Below are 18,233 nucleotides of genomic sequence, written 5' to 3'. Positions count from 1 at the left end.
CAAAGCACAAAAGGCAGGTCTGAGCACACAGCCAGCAGCAAGGCTACACCAAAACTACAAACGAAGTGTAAAACATCAGACTTGGCAATCCTGCTGCCAAGGAACTGTTTACCACGTGACAATCAATATTACAAAACACAGAGATAGGTATTTTCATCTCAACCTCTGTTTGACCCAGTGGGAGCTACAGACACTTTCCCACATTAATTCACATTCTTCAAGGAGAGTCCAGATGGGAAAAAAAAAAAAGTTGGAAGCATTTCAGGTTCTGTCGCCTTTCAGTCCACTTCCACTGAATGGTACCAAAACTCTGTTAAGAGAAACAGCTCAGAACAGATTTGTGCTACTTGAGCAGCTGGTCAGTAAAGCAAAACACTTCAGGACCACAGGAAGAGGTTTTGTTCATGCAATAAGCCAAACCCTGGTTGTGCTGTTAGTGCTTTCAAGTCACTGCCCTTCCTTCATCACATCAAAAGCGAAGCATCTTTTAAAAATTCCTCTGAAAGGCCTGAACAAGCACCCAAACTTCCAAGATCTATTCTCTATAGCCTTGAGCAAGAGTGACAGGAAATAAACTTTTCTCCTCAATAGTTCCTTTTAAGTTGTTGGTTTCTAAAAAAAAAAAAAAAAAAAAAAAAAAAGGGGCTATCAGTACTAGACCTACTACAAATCTGGAAACTGCAGATTGCGAAATGGGAAAGGAGCAATGTAGAGAGGAAGATAAATAAGCAATTTCAGATGGTTTAGACATCTTGTGCTACCTTCTGAAACGTAACAAAGCCAAAGGGAAAAGGGTTAATTATATCCCTTATGCTCCAGAGCATTCCAGCAGGCTACGCATTATGTTCTGAAGGGCAAGTTGTTCCTTTATTTATTGTCTGAGACACAAACATAAACACACGGTGTCCAGTGCTAACGTGGCCCTTACCAGTTTTACTAAAACACAGAAACACAGGGCTGCAGGCTTTCTGCTGCTAGAAAGCATTTAAACCCATTCTGTTTCTCTTCTCCGATACAGATCACAAAAACAACCGAGACATCTGACATACAGGAGAACATCCTGCTGATTAAGAAAAAACAAGAGCACATTACTCGAGAGGATACAAAGCACCACTTCCTAATGCATTCTACCTCGTCAGCACAATGGGCCTCTTGTCATTTCAAAGGGAAACTGCTCGTATTGATTTTTCCAAAACACAAGTATTATAAAAATATTATGCATTTAATTGCTTTAACAAAGTGCTTTTGTACTGGGACATATCAACACAGGTCCTACAAGAGAAGGTAGGAGGTATCCAGGTGCGGCTCTAAGTATTTGAAGGTTGTGTGCAAGCCACAGCTTTGAGAGCTGCTATCATCACTCCTCAAAAAGCTCTCCTGAAGACTCCTATGACCCTCAGTAAGACCCAGACACGTCTTTTTAAGTGTGGCAACTCTTACTTCTGAATTCACAACACCCTGAAAAAACAGACTTCTCTGGAAAACTAGTGTCCTTTCCACACTTCACCGAATTTCAACCATGCAACTCAGTGTTCCATGTTTGCTCAACTTTTTCTAGAGGAAAGGAAAGTTCTTTGCACCCTCTCAGAGCAATTTATTTCTCTAGTTCTTCCCTTGCCAGACCAACTGAATCAGCTTTTCTGAATGTGAAAACCACACACCTAGCCTGTCAAGAAGCCTGAACTTCTTTTTCCCTGTTTTGTTTATAAATTTGAAAACCAAGCTGTTCTCAGACAGCAAGATCAATCAGCTCTTTTTTTCCCCCCTTCTCAGTTTTCTGCAGTCCTAAATATGGCAACATTGGGAAAAGCCTGTACACACTTTCCAAGGAAAAATTACATTTCTCCTTCTCCTAGTTTTTTATTTCTGTTTTAACACAGCATATCAGAGCGTACATCCATGACAAGTTTCAACGGTTCACAGACCATCTGAACGGTTGTAAGACATAACACACTGTTATTTTGCCTTCCAAATTGCTACTTCACAAAAATTCTTGAAAATCAGAATTTTGTGACGGATGCAATTAACAGAGGAGAAGGGACAGCGTTATCTCGCATCTCCTCTTATTCCTCCATGGAACTAAACTAAGTTTTCTCTTCCTGAAGTGATACTCCAAGGCTTCCTTATAGCTTGCCTCCAAATAACTTGGGATGGTATACATCCTCCCTTTGATTTCTTCCCCAAAATCCCCTTTCAGCACAATTTACTCTCACATATACAATGTGGGGAGAGTCTAGTAACATAACTTAATAGTTCCTAACAAAAAAAAAGTTTTGCTACCAGTAAGTCCTAAGATGGGGGGTAAAAGAAATTTTCAATCTCACCTGCACATTACCATAATGTTTTTAATCAGTATTTGTCAAAAGAGCATTAACTCCATTTCCTCACAAGGAAAGAACAAAGCTACAGAATGACAAGATCAAGCATTTATCAAAAGATAATTGCAAACAATAACCCAGATATGTAAGATTTTCTCCATCACACAGCACTGCTGTCCCCGCATCCCGTTCTCTGTCACTGATGTCTGACATCCATCCATTCTGTAGGCTCTGACATCCTTCTGCGTCACGCTCCAGAAAAGCGGGAGACTTTCACAGCAAAGAGGACCTGGGAGCAAAGGGATTTTCACGACAAAAATCTTCTGAGCTAAGTGAGAGAAACACAGGTCACTCAGAAGCTACCTCCAGTACTGATGAGCCTAGGAAAAGTTTAATCTGAAGTTTCTACCAGTAGCCACTTGAACTTCCCCCCACCTTGCTGAGGAGCGTACCTTAGTGCCCGGACTATCACTGCTCCCAGGTAACAGCTAGCCAGACCATCACGCTTTCCTCAAAGCTCCCCCTTTCAGACACACACCTGTTCTCACCATAGGCTTTTTTGTACTACCACCCCGGGCAGCATTGAATTACTTCAGATAGAGTCACTTCCACATTCCACCCTCAAACTACCCTCCAAGAAGTCATCAGTCACTCTCGGCTTTCACACTTCAGTAATTTTGGAATCAACAGGAAATGGAGATCAATTGTGATTTTACTAACTCAATAATGACTCATCATTCAACTCCCCTTAGCCTTCAAATTCATCTGTGAAGAGACATGATAGCGAGGCCAAATTAAAAATAGCAGCTCTGGCGTGCACACAATTAACGCTCACTTGTACAGCAGATTTGCCGTGGAATGCGACATATTCGGGCATCTTGAGAAATCTCCACATTCCGACCATCTTCCTTATCTCCCTGCCAGATTCCAAACGCAGTTACAATTCGGCATTCTGAGCTTAACCAGGAAGAACAATCAATAAATAGAATTTATTATATAAACGCATTGTACCGTGTTCTATAGCATCCGCCACTCAATTTGAACACGCCTACGGAAGAGTTAACCGCCTACCGGTGCCCCTAGCCAGTGACAACGCATCTTCTACGCTATTACGAGAATACTCTCAAATCATTACATTTCTTTCTGCTTACATAACCTCCAAGCCAAAAAAAAAAAACAAAAAAAACAAAAAACAACCACCCACCATTTGCATGAAATTAAAAGTAAATAAAAAACAATTATTTCATTTACAAAAATAGAAAATCATTTTATGTAAGCCACTTAAATGCATTCTTCTAAAAATAAACTTAATTACAAATCTAACATGAAATTATAACAGCATGTATTAGGGCAAATGCCTACTGTAATTTAAATAAAACAAAAATAGTAAGCATATAATTTACACAAAAAAGTTTGGACTGGTGAACTTACTGCTCAGTGCTCTCTTGGAGACACCCTTTGTTGAAATGCAAAGATAGCTTTTACATTCAGCAGCTAGTTCTGCAAGCGCCTCATCTCAGCTTACTCAAATGCTTCAGTCCAACCAGCAATTAATTCCAAATTAAAAAGGACTCCTGCACAGAAACTTGTGAAACTGTCAGTGTGGAAGATCTATTAGCCGTAAACTTTTGAGAAACAATTTTTATTTAAAAATCATGTCTGTCCATCACACTTGAAGTTTTAATTAAGTCTCAAAATTCAGATCTTCTGCATTTCAATTAAAATTCCATTTTACATCCAAATAAAAAAAAAAAAAACCCAAAACCACACAACTACCAGAAAATACATCATTTGCCATTTTGTCACTTAAAAATGGGAAAATTTAGGATCGGAGTAAATGTACCCAAGGCATCTAATTATTTACATGAATGTGCAGAAAACAGTAAATGCTATTCATTGGCACAAAAAGTCTGTATTTTCAAAAAACATCGTATTTGCAAATCAAGGTGTTCTAATAGCTGTCAGTCAACTAAAAACCCAGCTAAAAATGTGCAAAATGAGATTTAAACTGTGTACTTAAAGCAAGCTCTTCCTGCGTGCTGTTTTAAGTCACTGTGAAAATCACTCACCCCACATCTCAATAAAAGAAAAAAAAGTTATAATACGCTAGTTGTGCTCCGAGGCCTTCATACTAAGGAAGAAATCAACTTGGAAGGACAAATTGGACCAAAATCCAGAACACTTCCACCAGAAGGTTACGAGGCTACGTAGAGTTGTAGTGCTCAGTGAAAGCACCAGAATTGTTTTTAATTCCGTAGAACTATCATATTCATCACGCACTCTGTGCGCGGCTTTCGCTGAAGCCTGTCTTTGCTAAACAAACTCCCTCCCCATATCTGAGTAAAAATAATTCATCTACTTGCAGAAGATGGCTGGATGGGAACACGCTAATCTTCCCGTTCAGATTCGCTGCTCTTGCCAGCAAAGGGTGGGCTGCGATGCCGCACCCCAGAGCTGATGCAGGGGACTTTGATCTACGTGCGAACGCTCCCTAACCCAGACGAATTATTTCCCCCTCCAGCCCCAGTCCTGCATGACGCACAGCTAGGTCACCAAAACCCACCTGTCATGGTACAGCCACGACAAGCGCAGAGTACTGCTCCTTGCAGAACCGTGCTAAAGCAACCACTTGTTTTGCTTCTCCCTCACCCTGTTCAACCACCCAACTCCATCCCCTCACACTCTTCTTCAACCAAGACATCAAGGAGCCACGTAGTGAGCACGTGACACCACTGGAAGGTCAAGCATCGAAGGAGAGGCAGAAAAGAGGGGGACATACCCAACCAGGGTATGTAGACATCTTAAATGGAGCACTCCTCCCTCCCCTTGCAAAAATCGGTCGACGCGAGAACTATATCCTCAGCCCTTCTGCTCGTCACTTCTCCCCCACCCACTCCCCCCCCATTAAATGAGATTCACATCATCTCATCCTGTCTGGTGGAAGCTGCGAGGGTGTTAAAGACGAACTTGAGGCATGAGACACCACGAGCAGTGGCAGTCATCCTGAGGTCAGAACAGTATTTTGATACTGCAGTAAACAAGGCCTGTGGCCGAACGTGCAACAAGCAAGAACCACCGAGTAGCTGCCCCGTCCTGTGAGGAGCTGCTCCTGGAGAACGAAGTCCTGTGGAACGAACGGACAGCATCACAACACATCCTCGCAGGGAGGCCAAACCATGCTCAAACCACCCCAACTTTTGTTTCGTTCTAACTGCATGTGACACCAGGCTGTCTTAACCGTCGCTTGTGAAGACTCGGGGTTTATTTTTAGTGTAACACACTACCTCCTTATCAGCCAGCTGACTCCAACATCCTCACACTTCTGCTAAGAGCACAGTCTTGGGACACCTGACAACACACAGCTTCCCGGCGAAAGCACCTTCACCTGGATGCCGGAGCCACACGAGCATCTTGAGTCACATCAGTGTTCTAAAAACGAAGTCCTTCAACCACCCCTCAAGGGCAGCACTTCCCTGTGTTCTACACACGGGGAGGGAAACATAAACACCCGGAGGAGGAATACAATTTCTTCCCAACCCCTGCATACTGTCAGCTTCTGAAGCACGAGATGCGATCACTCCCTATTTTAGCATGCATGACTACCGACGTTTGCTCACAAAAATTAGCTGGTCCCTATTTAAAATCCAGTGATAGTATTTAACCTCAGGCTTTTCTACCCAACTAGTTTGATGGATAAAAGTGAATGCACTTATAACAACACCTTGCTACGCTTTATTTGCTGGTCATTAAAAAAAAAAAAAAAAAAAAAAAAAAAGACCTTGCTCTCAACTTATACTTGTCAAATCAGTGTTTAAACAAACCCAAATCTGGAAAGAAAAACAAACGTGAACACAACTGTGCAGCATTACGATACAACATCTGATTCCCACATTCCAATTCTCTCGCTCTCAACTACTGCAATGTATTGTGGACAAATCTAAAAATAAAGTCACTGATATCAACTACAAAAACACCAAGAAAATCCTCAGACAATGCTGGCTTAGCCAGTGGAATGCGTAATTCTTGTCTTCGTACTACCGCTTTCCTTCATGAAAAGCGCTGGACATATCTTTTTCCCAGGTTAACCAACCCTGACTTCAGTCTTGCCGACGTTTCCCAGGTACAGCTGGATAATTCCACTCATGTGCAAGGCGTCCGATAAGCCGTGAGTAGCAGCACTCGCAGAGACTCCCTCACAGACAGGAGTATTTACTCTCCCCAAGTTTAATCTGCAATGACATCTCTGAAATGAAACAAGGCCCAAAAAGGTACTGTCCCAACAATTTACAGAGGGCATATTTTCAGCCTTGATGTTTGGGGTTTTGTTTGGGTTTTTTGTTGTTTTTTATTTTGTTTTGGTTTTTTTTTTTTACTTTGTGGAGTATTTTTAAATATTAAAGAGATGAAAGAAGGGAGAACCGAGATTGCATCTGTTGCCATCACAATTTAACCACAGTCCATGTATTTATACAGTGGAATCTCCAAAATAACACTGCATCTGTTAAGATGACAGTGTTTTTCCATGGGCTGTGCTGTGTTACAGCAGAGTTACTCCAAAGCCACTGCTTTTGAAGTGCTGATTGCGATCCACCCCAAATTCTTTTTGTAATCTTCCTCAAATGCGTTGAAATGTAAAGCTGCTGTTCCTCAGTCCGGCTTGGGAAGAACAAAACCCCAACACATCTCATCAGCGGGCACTTGGCTCTAAAGCCTTACAGCCAAGGCAACATGTTTAGTTAAACAATGAGCTACCAAACCAGATACACATAACACAAACCATGTAAAAACAGATGTCCATTCCACATGTGTTTCTGCTGAAGTCCAGAACTACTGCCACACACGCTCCCACGCGTTTCTCTGTCTGCGCCTTATTTCTGTAGGATAACAACTGAACCAACTTGAGGAGATCTTTGCTCATCCACTGGTAACGCTGGCCACAATTTACAGCCACAACCCATGGCAGTGTACACAAGCTCCAATTTTAACAGGGACTCTCATAACCTAATTTAAGTATTAAATACATATTACATGCTTCTTGTTTAGGCACAGCATCAATGAAAATATCCATGCAGGTGGTCAGCCTACTCACATGTGACAAAAATACAAACATTTATTAGCGCACACACAAAACAGGAAATAGACAAACAAACAACCAAAATCTTCCGTCACTCCCAAACAGCACCCAGACAGACTCAAGTCACAGTCTCAAACCAAGCCAAGTCTCAAGTTTGAAACAACAAATGCGTGGTTTTTAAACCCCATTTTTGCTTTTCTGTACAGTGACAACTGCACAGACTCATTCTCCATCAGCCACTGGAAAAGCTGCAAGGGAATACCAACATAACTTATTAAACCAAAATCTCCGTATCTAAGGTGCATGAACAACAGGACTAACAGACCCTTCGACTTTTGGCATCCTCCTCCCTACAAACATGGTCACGCATCCTGCTGGTTTGCGACTCTTTCCCCTGGTCTCAGTACCTCTCGGGTCTGAACAAGAGGTGCAAAGCACACACAATATCAGCAACTTATAGGCATCTCCTAACACAGCTGGATGTTCATTCCCTCCATACTTCCCAGGAGACACAGCATTTGCAAGGGACCGATAAAGTGTACATCCACCTCAAAAAAAAAAAAAAATCTTCAGCCACAATAAACTGAAAGAAGATGTTAACTGCAATCAATACAGGACCACAAGCTGCTTCCACCTGCTGGGGATACAGAACAACCGGAGAGAAGCGGGAGCTAAAATTCCCATCGTAGCAGCCAGACACCACCGCAGTTCCAGTGGGCTCTCCTCTCCATCCCAGTGGGTCTGTGAACTCTTACCACAGTTCGTGCCATCATCATGTTAAGAGTCTCTCTCAACACTGGTTCTCAGCTAGAAGAAAGGCAGAGCCACCTGCAAGCCTAACCAGAACAATCCACAATATTTAACTCCATCAGTGTTTTGGAGAACAAACCAAATCCCCAGTGGGATACATGAAATTTGACTAGGAAAAAAAAAAAACAGTACCAATTTAACAGTACCAATCAATATCCCCAGGAGGAAGCAAGAACACCACCACAATAAAAGTAATTTCTGCACTGGCAAAGGGCACAGGGGATAGGACAAACCACGTATCTCCACTGGGGTTTCAACTCTAACACTACAGCCAAACGTTACTCTAGGACCAGCCGAGCAGTGCAAATACACGTTTGCTCCTACAGAGCAGTGCCGTGCCCGCACGCCTCCTGCGAGGCGTTTCCAATGTGCTTTTTAAGCCTTTCAAGGTACACACTACTCTCACACAGAAGGACCCAAGGGAAGGTCACAAGAGTGGCAGGGAAGCAAAACGTACTATTTGTAGAAGGACAAAATATGGAGACAACTCCAAACTGAAGCCAATGCAAGTAGTGAGGAAACTACCCCAGTGAGATCGAGGGATAAAGCCCTTCTCAAGTCCAAAAAGCAATTATCTTAAAAGTTTGGTTACAGACTCCTTCCAGGAGCTGCCGTCACCAGATCTTGCTCCAAAACGCTGTACCCATTTGATTAAGTCTTAAGATTTTAACTAGCCATCTCTGTAAAATGACCTTCCACTTTCAGAAAAAACGTCTGATTACTGTCGAGGGCTGCTCTATCACGCATCACCTTAGAGTTTGGGTTTTTTTTCCTACACCACAAACTACTTAGGGAGCTTGTTTCTCAAAGACAATGAGCTGCCTGTCTACAAGATCAGGAAAATCAGCACTGTGTCAATTTATGTTTAGGGAAGCTGTTTTTCCATCCAAAAGATCTGGAATTCTCTTTCCCCACCAATAACCTTTTCCAAATACAAGAGTTCAGCTCTTGCAAAGTTCTCCTGTGTATATGTATCAGGAAGACTTCCTCAAGCTGAGTACCATGATCCATAAGCAAACCCAATACAGCGACCCGCTAAGGATAAGGGAAAACCTCCTACCACCTTGATAAAACACCTCTTACAACCCCACAGCTAACAAAAAAGTAAGTAAAACAATGCGATGCTATCCTAACCTTACCAAAACACAACTACTAGCGCACTCTTCCAATCGCTGTGCTTACAGAAGTTTCATCCCATAAATCCTCTCCGCGTTTCAGCAGAAACGTGTATAACTAAATACAACGTGAGCACCTTAGTCCTCCCTGCCGCTTCATCTCGTCTCTCTTACATAAGAGCTGCCACTGTAACACAATTTGAAGATAATGATGTACTCTGTACTTGAGAACCACACATTCAGCTGCAGCTACCTACTGTATTTCAGTAGTAACAAATGGAAGAGATACTTCAAAGAGCACATTATCCCAGCTCTAATTTATGCATGCTCCCTCTTACCATCAAGCCATTTATTTTAAACCTGTCAGATACACTTGTAACGTAGCATCATGAATAATTTAAAAAGTAATCTGTACAAACCAAGTTTATAAACTTAACAGCAGGTACAGTACCTTTCATTCAAGCAGACTGCTCTCTGATAAACTACAAGGGATCTTTGACTACTTCAGCATGTATTCATTTCATGCATTTTGAACTTCAAAAAATTCTTCTTTCCTGCCTCCAATCAAACCCTCCGCTATCTGGACAGTACTGTGTAAGAGCTGACTTAAATGAATAGTGTACTAATTCGTGAACTGTTCATATTGGAGGAGAAAACTATCAGGCTTCTGGAAACAATCAATAAAAAATTACCCACCACTCACTCAACAACATGCAAAAAGCCGCACATCTCATGTTTGCCTCTGTCGTTAACTTCTCCAACATTCTCTGCACTTGCCTGATGTGGTCACGTTCTGACACCGCTCCCCTCCTCGGGGAGAGGGGACGTTCAGCAGAGAACGCCCAAAAAAGCCCACCTGTTAAGAGAAAGTGTTTTGCTCGGAGTTGATGCTCACACTTCCAAGTAAACAGAGCTATCTTTACAGCACATAATGGCACCAATAAGAGGTCTGCAGATAACACTGGCCCTGACTGGTCACACAGCTGTTCCAGTAACACAGCCTCGCTGGCCACCCAGAGCAAAGAGCTCACGGGGTCACCGGACTTGCCCAAAACACACATCTTCACACACTAAGTATTCACAAAAGCAGGACACAAAATCTATTTTATAAACTGTTACTGTAAAGCACACACACGTGCAGTTCACCTATTTCCCACTTTTAAAGCTTACTTGTATAACATATTTTTTTATGTCAGTGGCACAGCATAAAGTTCTTAAAGCACAACCTCGTTAGCAGTTCTCTTCAGTGACAATCTTGACGTGAGTTATTGCTCCAAGTTATTACTAAAATGACTTTGTGTTCCTACAAAAGCCTATATTTGCTGTTCTACTAAAATATTTATTGAGTGGATTTGTTCCTCTGGAGGAATAATCTTAGTACTTTATTGGGGTGCGAGATGCCTTCTTACCGGGGAGGTAAAAGAAGACAGTCTCTTTAAAAAAAAAAACAAAAAAAACCACAAACAAACAAACAAAACTATCTGGGGAGTCACTGAAACACACCTGCTTGTTTCTGTTCACACTACCAAGTTTACCAAGAAAGGAGCAGAGTCATAGGAAATACACACATCCGGATATTTCAAAATAAACAAACACAACATTAATGCTTACAAGCCATATGCAAATCCATCCATAAATAAAGAAATAATAATTTTGCTTTTCAGCACTTTTTAAATAATCTTGTGCCACAACAGCAACTTCTTGAGGATATCAACACTGAAGAAGTTAATTAGCGTCTTGAAAGATATCCTAAGGGAACAACTCGTATTTAGCATTTGCAAAGGTTAAAAAGAAAAACTTTCAGGTGATAAATGCAAGTTAAACCTTCACAATACACCACCACGCTAACATCAGTTTTGCCAGAATGCATCTCCTCAATTAATGAATAAGCCAAACTACTACCAAACTCACTTAGCAAAACCAGCAAGTGCTGCCCGAAGGCACCCGCGCCTGGTTCTGAGTTGGAGGACTTGCTGCAGCTCCGTTTGCAGAGCACAGAATGAATGAACACTGCACGTTGCTAATCATTTGCCGGTCCTCAAAGTTTGTCTCAGACAGTTCTGAACACACACACAAAAAAAAAGACAAATATAGTACTACAGAAATCAGTCCAGATTGTACCTGTCATGACTTGGCTAAGAAGGAAAAAAAAACAACCCAAAAAACCCACACACAAGACAGGCTGGCTAACAACCACAAATGTGACTTCATCAACTACTGTTTGTCGAGTTCTGCTTTTGTTCCGTAAAAAAAAAAAAATTTGAAACTATTCTTTTTAAAGTGGCTTTCATAAATCATAAAAACTAATCCAACTAACCTACACAAAGAAGCTGTCTATACAATTTACAGTGATAGAAAAATTATACATGTCAAATATATCAAAATACTAAAACAGTATTTCTACCTTTCAAACACATCATTGCACTCCTGAAGTCTTTCTGAACACAGAACTCTTAAAAGCAGCATGTTCCATTACCACCTAAGCCCAGAAACCTCAAAAGCTCAACTTTGTCAGAAAGATCTGAAATAAACTGAAACGACAACTCTGCAACAAATTTAATTATGAGACTCCTGAGACAATTACTCAAACTGCAGCTTTTTAAAACATCTAGTAACATACACAATAGTTTTCAATAATAAACTGCAGTTTACTCATTCCTATGTGCGCACTCACACATATAAATAAAAAACAGCTGCTACTTGATAACATCACAAAGCACTCCCAAATGGGAAAGCCTTACACTAAAATCCAAATAAGAATGCATCGAATTTCATAAACCAAAGTTTGAAGAACTTTTTCAGAGAGCTGCCCTCGCTTCTCAGCCATCACCTTTCCAAGAAAGTAAAATAATGCTCATAAGTTTATTAACTTAACTACAGACAATCTAGAGAAATACTTAATTTTTTAAAAATAATTTAATTCAGTACACTTTCTAAGTTATGAACCTCAGGAACATTACAGATCATGAGCTAGCTAAGTTGTTTTCTGTGTGGGATCATAAAATTAACATCCAGTGTGAGAAAAACAAGCTTCCTGCATATATTATTTCCTCTCTCCCTCAAAGTTAAGAATCATAAACAAACTTCTTTGTGGTAACTCAATTCACAGAGATGGAATATACACACAATATAAATCATTATTTAACAAAACTGCCTCTTCTAGTCTCACCGAGTTAATAGTTCCAGTCATGACTGGTAAAATCCACCTCAGAGTAAAAACAACAACAAAAAATCATTGGAGAAGAGAAAAAAAAGCTTTGGTTAAACACAAATTGAAATTGTCCTTTAAAGCTAACAGTTAGAGCCCGCTAAATGTTAGACACTTGAAAAAGAAATCCTCCTCACTGAAGACATTCTCCTCCAAGATTTTCTCAGTAAATGCCAGTTTAATAGAAAACTAAACAGGATTTGAAACAACTTTTCCCAAGGTAACATATACTGATAGAAATTAACTCTTTACCAATGAAGACAGATTCAAAAATAATCATATGGAAATTCTTCAACAGTACATTTTCTGTTTATATTTCAAGATGAAAATAAATTCAGTATCACTGGAGTTGTGCTTTAACTATACTCTAGAATTAGTCTGAAGGAACAACTGACTAGGGAAAAGCTGACATAAAAATTACCACAACAGTTTATCAAATCTGAGCAATTTCCCTAGGAAAGCCAACAAATCATGCCTCTGTTGTACTGCAGTTAAACTAATTGATCCGTCTTCTCACTCTCTGCAGTCCCTTCCTTTCCTCACTCCTCACAACATACTTCAGCACCCAGTCACATTTCCTTCACTGAACACAAAAAAGAGTATTTCTCTCTCCGAAATGCTGGTCCAGCACTGAACTTTCTAACACACATCTTTTTCCCACACCCATTCCTCTGCTTTCTCAGGTTCTCAACACATTTTGCCTGATATTAGCTAAGTCACTACCATTTCCTAACCCTTTCAGTTTCCGAGCCATGCAAGCCTTTGCTCCAGCTCTGGCATGGAAAAGCTTTGAGTGCACAATCCCACACAACCAGAAACAAACACAGCCTGGCTCACTGCTCCTTCCCGTGGACTCCGTCCCCATCGCTCCCCAACCGCTTCCCTCCTCTCCTCTTTCTGGGGAACCCCATCGACACCAATTCCTCACACGCTCTGGCGTTTTCTATTCACAGCCTCAATTAGAGAAGGAATTATCCAACTCCCGTTTAGCAACATTCCCTAACCACCAGGCTATATAAAAACGCTGATGGGAAAGCTAGGTGTGCGTAACGCCGCCGCGCAGGAGGTCGTGAGGGTTTTTACCAAGCAGCCTGGGAGAGAGATTAAACACACAGCACGAGCTACTGCTTATTAACACCAGAAACATAAAATATAGCCTGTGTAGACAAACAGAAGCTCAGCACTAACATGAAATGATCCATCAAGGTATCAGTCTGAAGTATCACCAGATGTAAAATCTTTTTTTTTTTTAATTGTAAATGTTTAACCCATTCCCTCGGTAAACACGCACAAGGGTGAAAATCAAAACTCCATCAGGCTCAAGGTAGAAAAGGAAGGAAACACGGAGCTTACACTCCCTCCACCTTAAACCCACCCCTCGGATGAAAGAGTCTCCAATAGCTGCAGCTTTATACATCAAACGCACTGTTACGCCAGCACAGACTTTATCTTAATGAAGGGTCTTTTCATTTTTGTGCCGTTCAACAAAATCTCAGGAAATTCTCAGCGCTTTTTAATGACTTTTTGTATCAGAAGCTTTCCACTAAAGCTACCTGCATTTTAAAGAGGTTTCTGTCAAATAACCACGAACAGATTTTACATAATTTAGCATTAAAGGGATGGGTCTCTCCCCTCCTGTTGTAACTCCTTTGTATTCCTATTTAGGAATGCCTTGCTTGTTTGACCGAAAATGGAAGTGCCTTTTAGCTATGACACAGTATATATGAAAAACAAATAAAAATCAAGATTAATCTTCCTTCCACTATTGTGGGGAGAAAGAAGAATATGAAGCGATGCAAAACATCTGCTCTGGAGATCATTTTTCCCCCTAACAGCAAAATTCTTTCAGCAGTAACTCGTGAAAACAAAGGCTATTAAACTGTAAACTACAAAGACAATCGATTAGAGGCACTATTCAGCTAAGACAAGTTTTTCAGCATATCTTCCTCTATTTAAATGCCTAGATCTTCTTCTTCAGAAGATATTTCATTTGAGAGGTTCTTAATTGGGTCATTTTAGCTAAGTGGCAACTGCAAACACTTCAGAGGACTGGAACCTAATCCTAAAATACTGTTCCTGCCTTATTTTATTGCCAGAGCTGAGCGAACATTTTTATCTGAAGGTGTTCTGTACCAGGTAAGACAAGGGAAAAAGAATTTTAAGTGTGTATCTTGGCAGTTTAAGGATACACCAGACCATCTCCTCCTCCTCTCCTGCTGTTTCTCCACACTACTCGATCCTTTGTAAGCCTTTCCCTGAAGAAGGGCACTGGGGTTTTGTTTTTAAACTTAGAGATTAATCTTCCCTCTTGAAAACACATCTAGCCAAAAAGTTCAGGTCAGGAAAGTGAGACTGCAGCTCCCCAGCCCTAGCTGGCCCTGCCACTACAACGCAAAAGCCTAAGTCGGGCCCTAATTTGCAAGAAGTTAATTGGCATTCACCGGCTAACGAAACACATTTATTACTCAACATGCTTTACAGACTCCATCTATGCGCTTCTTGCTCACTTTTTTAACAGCTAGTCTCACTGGCAGCACATCCAAAGAACTTCCCTTTCTTTTCAACCTCAAACTACTACTTTTAGAAAAGCCTTTCTAAGCTCCTAATTTTTTTTTTCCTTTACATTTAAAATGGAGAAAATTAATCTCTCCGTCCCTTCCCTCCGACAACGCTTATTATTTTGAAAACGAGAGGCACACAACAACAGCTCAAGGAGTATGATGAAAATCACAGCGGAAGAAATCGAAGCCTCGAGACGCAGGACAGCAACGTCCCCGCTTCTGCGGACGCCCAAGGAGAGGGAGCAGCTTTTAAAATGGTTGGGCTCCAAGGCACATTTCCCACCTCCCTGTCTACAGGGACACTCCAGAAAGCAAGAGGCGGCGGATTTCACGCAATCCAGCGTGAGCCCGACACACCAGAAGAAAACCGATCAGCAGCGGGATTAATCTGGTGCTGATTGCAGCCTGATCAATGGCAGCGCCAGCCCTGCCCCCTTCATTCCCCCCTGTGCCCGAAGGGGGCGGGCACCGCAATGTAATCCCAGGTTCGAAACGCACAAAAACAAAGTCAGGGCTTTCACAACTCCCAAATAAGACGGAGGGACGGGCACCGCGGTCCGCAGACGGCACAGGGCGGGAGGGAGGCGGGCAGCTCCGCGCGCGGCCGCGCACCCTGAGCCCGCGGTTCTCCGCGGTGCCGCAGCACTCGCGCACAGGGAGGAAGCAGCTCGCACGAACCTTAACGCTAACGCTAAAAAAAAAAAAAAAAAAAAAAAAAAAAATCACCTTGAAGAATATCGCCCGGATGGCCACCGAACGTTTCCGCTGATGCACAAACACAAAGTATCCGCCTCAAAATGCGTTTTAAGAAAAATAAATAAGTAACAGCAGACTGTGACCTTTAGATTGCGGGATGCCACCGCAATTCTGCACCCCGAGCAGAGCCAGTGAAACCCTGCCTCGGCAGTAAAACGGCAGTAAAAAGCAAGGCGCTCATTTCCAGGAATTCTTCACTCGCTATGGCAGGTTACTGCATACAGCCTCTACACACGGACAAAAGATCAAGCCCTCTCCACGCGGGGAAAGCCAGCACGGTTCTTCCCAGCCCGCAAGTGTTTACTACGCAGCTCGCAGCCCTGGCTGCAGAGGTCTAAACACTGCACCGGGCTCGGGGAGGGGGGGGGGTAAGAATAACACGCGGGGCAATCACAAAAGGAGAGAACGGATGGGCAGCACGACCGGGCTCGGGGGCTGTGGCTCTGCCCCGCTCCGTGTGTAAAATCCAGGCAGGCAGCCCCGGGGAAGGAAGGGAGACGTGCCGCCGCGGGCGGTTAAACGTGCTCCAGGAGCAGACGCGTAACAGGAGGAAAACACGCACGTCCCCGCGGGCAGGGGCGAAACTCGCTCACCGCGGCGGGAAACGGCGCGCGCCCCCGGGGCCTCCTCACCCCCCGCCCCGAGACAGGGAGCCCCCCTCACCCAAATCCACGCAGCCCCCCCCCTCCACACACACACACCTCACGCACCCCCCCCCAGCCACACACGGCAGCCGACGCCCTCACACCCCCCTCACGCCCACGCCGGGAACCCCCCCCCCCCCGCGGCTCCCTCACACGCCCCGGGGGCCCCTCGCCGGACCCCCCTTCCCGCCACGCACCGTACTCACTTTCCCCATTTGTTGGCCACAGACAAAGTGCGGCGAAGACGAGCAGAAACCCCCAGACGACGGCGAGGGACCCTCCTCCAGCGCCAGACTTCATTCCTCTTTTTTTAATTGGACAAAATTCTCCTTTCCGAAAAAAAAAAAAAAAAAAAAAAAAAGTCCAAAATTGTTCGCTTTCTTTTCTTTCTCCGTCCTCTGAAAATAACGAAGGAGGCAAAAGGCAGACGAGAAGCAGGGCTGGATAAATAAATCCACGTTGCCTGAAGAAATGAAAAAAAAAAAAAATAAAAAAAATAAAAAAGACCCCTTCGGACTGGCAAACCGGAGGGTTTTTGAGGTCCCTGGGTGTTGATCTTCCGGAGCAACCACACCAAAAATACACAGATATTCAGGCTGTATTATCGGCGACAACAACAACAAGGCATGAAAGCCCCGGGGCGGCGGTGGCGGCGGGGCGGGGGGCGCCGCCGTCTCCCCTCAGCGCTGGCTGCAGCCGTGCATCGTGCACCGGAGCCGCAAACGTGAGGCACATCGGGGCCGGCAGTCTGCATCTTCAACCTCCATTTTCGAACACTGCACACACAGGCAGCGCGCACACAGGGAGAAACACACACCAAAAAAAAAAAAAAAAAAAAAAAACGAAAAAAAAAAAACCTGAAGAGGGGGGGTGCGACCCAGACAATCTTATTACAAAACAACAACAGGCTCTCCGTCCCTCGGCGCGGGGACGGGGCTGCCCTGGCGGGATCCCCCCGGCTCCGCTCCCCGCTCAGCGAGGAGTGGGAGGGAGGAAAAAAAAAAAAACCCACCGCACGCAAAACCACCACCCACACCACCACCACCACAAGTCCGGCTGGCTGCAGAGACTCCAAATGCGGAATTTGGAAGGAAAATGAATTAGAAGAGCTTCCCTCCTACTCCTCCTCTTCCTCTCCTCGGCGCCGCTGCCACAGGCTCCTTCTCCCACAAAAAAAAAAAAAAAAAAAAAAAAAAAAAAAAAAAAAAAAATCCAGGACACACACACAAAGCAGCAGCAGGGCGAGCGGAGCAGCTCAGCACCCCGCCTCCTCCCCCCGCAGCTCTCCTCCTCGCATCCCTCCGAGCCGCCTCGCCATCGCGCCGGGGGCGGGGGGGGGGGGGGGGGACGACGACAACAACAACAACAACAAAAAACCACCCAGCGAATTTGTAAATCCTTTTCCTTTTTTTTTTTTTTTTTTTTTTTTTTTCCTCTCCTCCTCCCTCCTCCTCTGGGTGCGCGCGCGCTGCAAGCCTTCCCCTCGCGCTGCCCAGCCCAAGGAAGGGGGAGGGGGAGCCGGGAAGAGGTGTGCGTGTGTGTGTGCGTGTGTAAGCCGGGGGGGCGGCGGGGGGACGAGGCGGGCGATCCGGTTTGCTGAAGGTCAAAGCCCAGGAGCTTGTTGCGAAGGGTCTGCAATTCCTCCGGAGAGGGAACGGGGCGGGGGGGGGGGGGAGGTGGGAAGGAAGGGTCTCTGCCGCTCCTCCCAATTAATTCGCCGCTTGCTTGCAGCAGAGTTTGCAGCGCT

General features: G+C 43.7%; 1 protein-coding gene across 2 annotated transcripts in view; it reads right to left on the bottom strand.

Annotated features, from left to right (window-relative positions):
- IGF1R (insulin like growth factor 1 receptor) overlaps positions 1-17,274 on the bottom strand; it is a 179,732-nt gene extending 162,458 nt beyond the window's left edge. For both annotated transcript variants that reach the window (XM_086756921.1, XM_086756922.1), the window contains exon 1: positions 16,693-17,274. In XM_086756921.1, the coding sequence (XP_086613047.1) occupies positions 16,693-16,786 (94 nt within the window). In that variant the 5' untranslated portion in view covers positions 16,787-17,274. The remainder of the gene's footprint in view (positions 1-16,692) is intronic.
- Between the last annotated feature and the right edge of the window lie 959 nt (positions 17,275-18,233).

The sequence above is a fragment of the Chlamydotis macqueenii genome, chromosome 12 (genome assembly GCF_036417535.1).
Source record: "Chlamydotis macqueenii isolate bChlMac1 chromosome 12, bChlMac1.mat, whole genome shotgun sequence".
Lineage (NCBI taxonomy): Eukaryota > Metazoa > Chordata > Aves > Otidiformes > Otididae > Chlamydotis > Chlamydotis macqueenii.
This window is presented reverse-complemented; position numbering and strand designations above follow the sequence as displayed.